At 46.8% G+C, this 3,184-nt stretch overlaps 1 protein-coding gene across 1 annotated transcript in view; it reads left to right on the top strand.

Moving 5' to 3' along the window:
* Positions 1–3,184, top strand: part of LOC103611375 (collagen alpha-1(VII) chain) — a 76,908-nt gene that overhangs the window by 66,639 nt on the left and 7,085 nt on the right. The window contains exons 69-70 of the mRNA XM_017727974.1: positions 1,640–1,717; positions 2,708–2,761. Coding sequence (XP_017583463.1) covers positions 1,640–1,717; positions 2,708–2,761 — 132 coding nt within the window. The remainder of the gene's footprint in view (positions 1–1,639; positions 1,718–2,707; positions 2,762–3,184) is intronic.

Genomic DNA, 3,184 nt, shown 5'->3' with positions numbered 1-3,184 from the left:
AGGGAAAGAAGCTTGGAAATGAGATGTTAATTCCATCGATGAGCAGGATCACCCTGCCCTGGAAGTTTTCTTGAGACAGCTTGGAGAAATGAAGAACTTTCTGAGGGAAAAAGGGCTGGAAATGAAAATTTCCTCCGTGGTTTTGCTGGGAGAGTTTCAGGCTTGGATTAAAGAATATAGAAATTAGCTGGAAAGTCCAAGAGTAAAAGGAAAGTTGGAATAAAAGAAGCTGAAAAACCAGATTTTATCCACACTATTTCATCCTGCCGATGATTGCGGTAATTTGGATTTTGGAGGATGGAATTTGGGATAATTCCAACCCCAAATTTTGTGGGAAAATCTGAAGGAGGCTGGATCTCATCAAATCCACTCTCCTGGATCTCCGAGGTCTCCTTGTCCTACAGATCCTTGCAGGAATTCTGACGTGGATGGGTCACTAAAAAAAAAAAATCTCTATTCCACCTCATTCCAGTGGAATTTTCCTGCTTTTTTTTCCCAGCCAATATCCTTTGGCAACTTTTACACCACATCAGCTCCATCAGGATCAAATATCGACGGGATTTTGGCAAATATTCCATGAGAAATAATGCTTAATTAAACGAATCAATTAATTAAAACCTGCAGGATCAATATCAGGGAGGGGAGACGTTGATCAGAACGTGAGGCTGCTGTTCAGAACGCCGAAAAAAAAGTGTGATTCCATGGAATTCACCAAAAACATGGGATTTAAGGCAAGAACAGATGGAGGCAGAGGAAAAAGGATGAACTCAGCTGCTCTGAACAACTCAAATCCAGCAATTCCCAGATTTTTTTTTTGTGGCACCTGATCTCCTTAATCCACTCATTTATCACAAAATCGACTTTTAAACAATTCCCAAATATTTCTTTTTTCCCCCCCAAAGAGACTTGGATTTTCTCCCTGCTAATCGGCCTCATGGAAGCTGGATTTCACCTGGAAAATCCCTCAGGAAATCGGCATTTTCCTTACAGATAAGAGCTTGAAATCACGGAATAAAGATGCTGGAAGCGTGACAGGAATCTCCAAAAGGAATTTTGAAGGGTGGTTATAGGAAGGAGGTGGAAAAAGGTCCTTCCAGAGCCATAAAATAGGGATTCAATCCAGCTCCAGCCCATGGAAACAGGATTATTCTTCCCCTTGCTCCCCAGGCTGTGCCTTGCCATGAAAAATAAATCAAAGGAATCGCAGGAGGGAGGAGGGAGCCGAAAGTACAAGATTCCCTCATGGATATTTAAAAAGGCTGGAATTTTTTATGTTATTAGCGAGCCTGGAAAAGCCTGGCTGGGATAATAAATGGATTTTTTTTTGGACACTGATTAAAGAGAGGCCGTGAGGTGCCGCTTTTCCCACCCACGCTGCTCCTTGGCTTCTCCTGGAATTAAAGGAGAAACTCAGGGAATGGCATGGGAGGCTTCAAGGGACAAACGGGATGGCCTGGGACCATGTGGGGTTGGGACAGACGGAAAAATTCCCAGGGCATGGATTCCATCCCATCCAGAGAGCACCTGGGGGGCTCTGATGGCTTCTACTGATGCCCAGGTTGGGTTTTAGGGGCAAAATCCTGAAGAAAAGTGGGATATCTTGGGAAAGTGCTGACTGAACTGTCCTTTTCCTCTCCAGGGTCCACCAGGGAAAAGAGGGAGATCCCAGCTCTGCCTCCAGGGGCCCCCGGGCATGGATGGGCCAAAAGGAGAAGTGGTCAGTATGGGAATGATCCAGTGGGGTTTCTCAGCATTCCCAAAATTCTGCACTGGGCCTGGAGAAACTTGGATCATCCAGGTTTCATTTCTTAAGAGCAGAGACATTTGAATCCCAAATTCCAGGCATTGGACACGGGCAGCGCTGCCCAAACTTCTGCCCGGAGGTGTCTCCAGCTGGGGAAAATTCCTTTGGGAAAACATCAAACTTGGGATCAGCACATCCTCAAGGCAGAGCGGGAATGAACCAATCATCAGGGCAGGGCAATTAATGCACAATTAATGCTCAGCAGAGGATTCCAAAGATCCCAATCCCAACATGTTTGGGGTCGGTCCCTGTCCCAAGGGATTTTAGGATCAGGAGCGCCACTGCTTTAGCTCCATGTGCTGCTGGTGGATAATGTGATTTTTCCTGGCGCTCCAGCTCCTGGAAGTGAGCATGGATTGAGAAAAATGAGCCTCCCGGCTTTAATTGGGATCATCCTTCTTGTGCTCCTTGTCCTTTAATATTTTTAAGTATCCCTTAATCCACAAATCCAGTTTCCAGCAGTTCTGAGTGGAAAATTTGTCGGGGTGTTTTATCTCTGTTGACAAAGCTCAGCATCTCCTGGTTTTTCCATCTTTCCAGCACTGGAATTGCAGCTCCAGTTTCAAATCTTCTGCCTGAGCTGATTCCCAAAGATTCTGTGCAGGCCAGACCCTCTCCGTGCCTCCATTCCCTTTTCCAACTGGAAAATAAACCTGACTTAAGCTGTTAAAATCCATATTGTTGGGATGGAGGAGAGCTCCCAAAAAACCTGGGATCTGATGGACATGTGGATGAGGCTGTTCCTGTCTGCCCACAAAGATATTCCTAAAATTTATAGGAAAACACGTGGGGCTTTTTTTACCCATCTCCCTTCCGAGGTGTCATCCCTAAGGAGCACTTATTCCCGGAGAATTTAATGGGCAATCTCCTGAGATTTGGGAATGATTGAAGTGTTTTTAACAGGGGGAAAATGGTCCCGCCGGACAGAAAGGAGCCAAGGGAGATCCGGGCCTTTCCGTGAGTGCTTTTTCCCAAGATCACCTCCCATTACGGGGGAAAATGGAGAAAATTGGACAATCCGGCCCTAAGAGGCCAAAGGGGGGAGGGAAATGCTGAGAAACGGATTCGTTCCGAGAATATCTGGGAAATGAGGCTGGTGGCTGTTACCCAGGGAGGGCAGGGCGGGCTGCGAGCAGAGCTGGGCTCTACAAAGCCAAGCCTAAAGCCTCAGGCAGATTTTCCTTCTCCCACCCTTCCCATGACTCCCAATTCCTGCTTGTCCAGCAGGATCAGTGCTCCAACCCAACCCAGTGATCCAACCCAAAGAAAGAGCAGGAGAGGGAAATGGGCCCCGTTTTCAGGGAAAAGCTGCTGCGCTGGGCTTCTAAATCCTGGAGGAGAAGGAGGGGTTGACCCACTTGGATCAGGAGAAAATTCCTG

This window comes from Corvus brachyrhynchos, unplaced genomic scaffold, assembly GCF_000691975.1.
Source record: "Corvus brachyrhynchos isolate BGI_N302 unplaced genomic scaffold, ASM69197v1 scaffold182, whole genome shotgun sequence".
NCBI classification, from domain to species: Eukaryota; Metazoa; Chordata; class Aves; order Passeriformes; family Corvidae; genus Corvus; species Corvus brachyrhynchos.
This window is presented reverse-complemented; position numbering and strand designations above follow the sequence as displayed.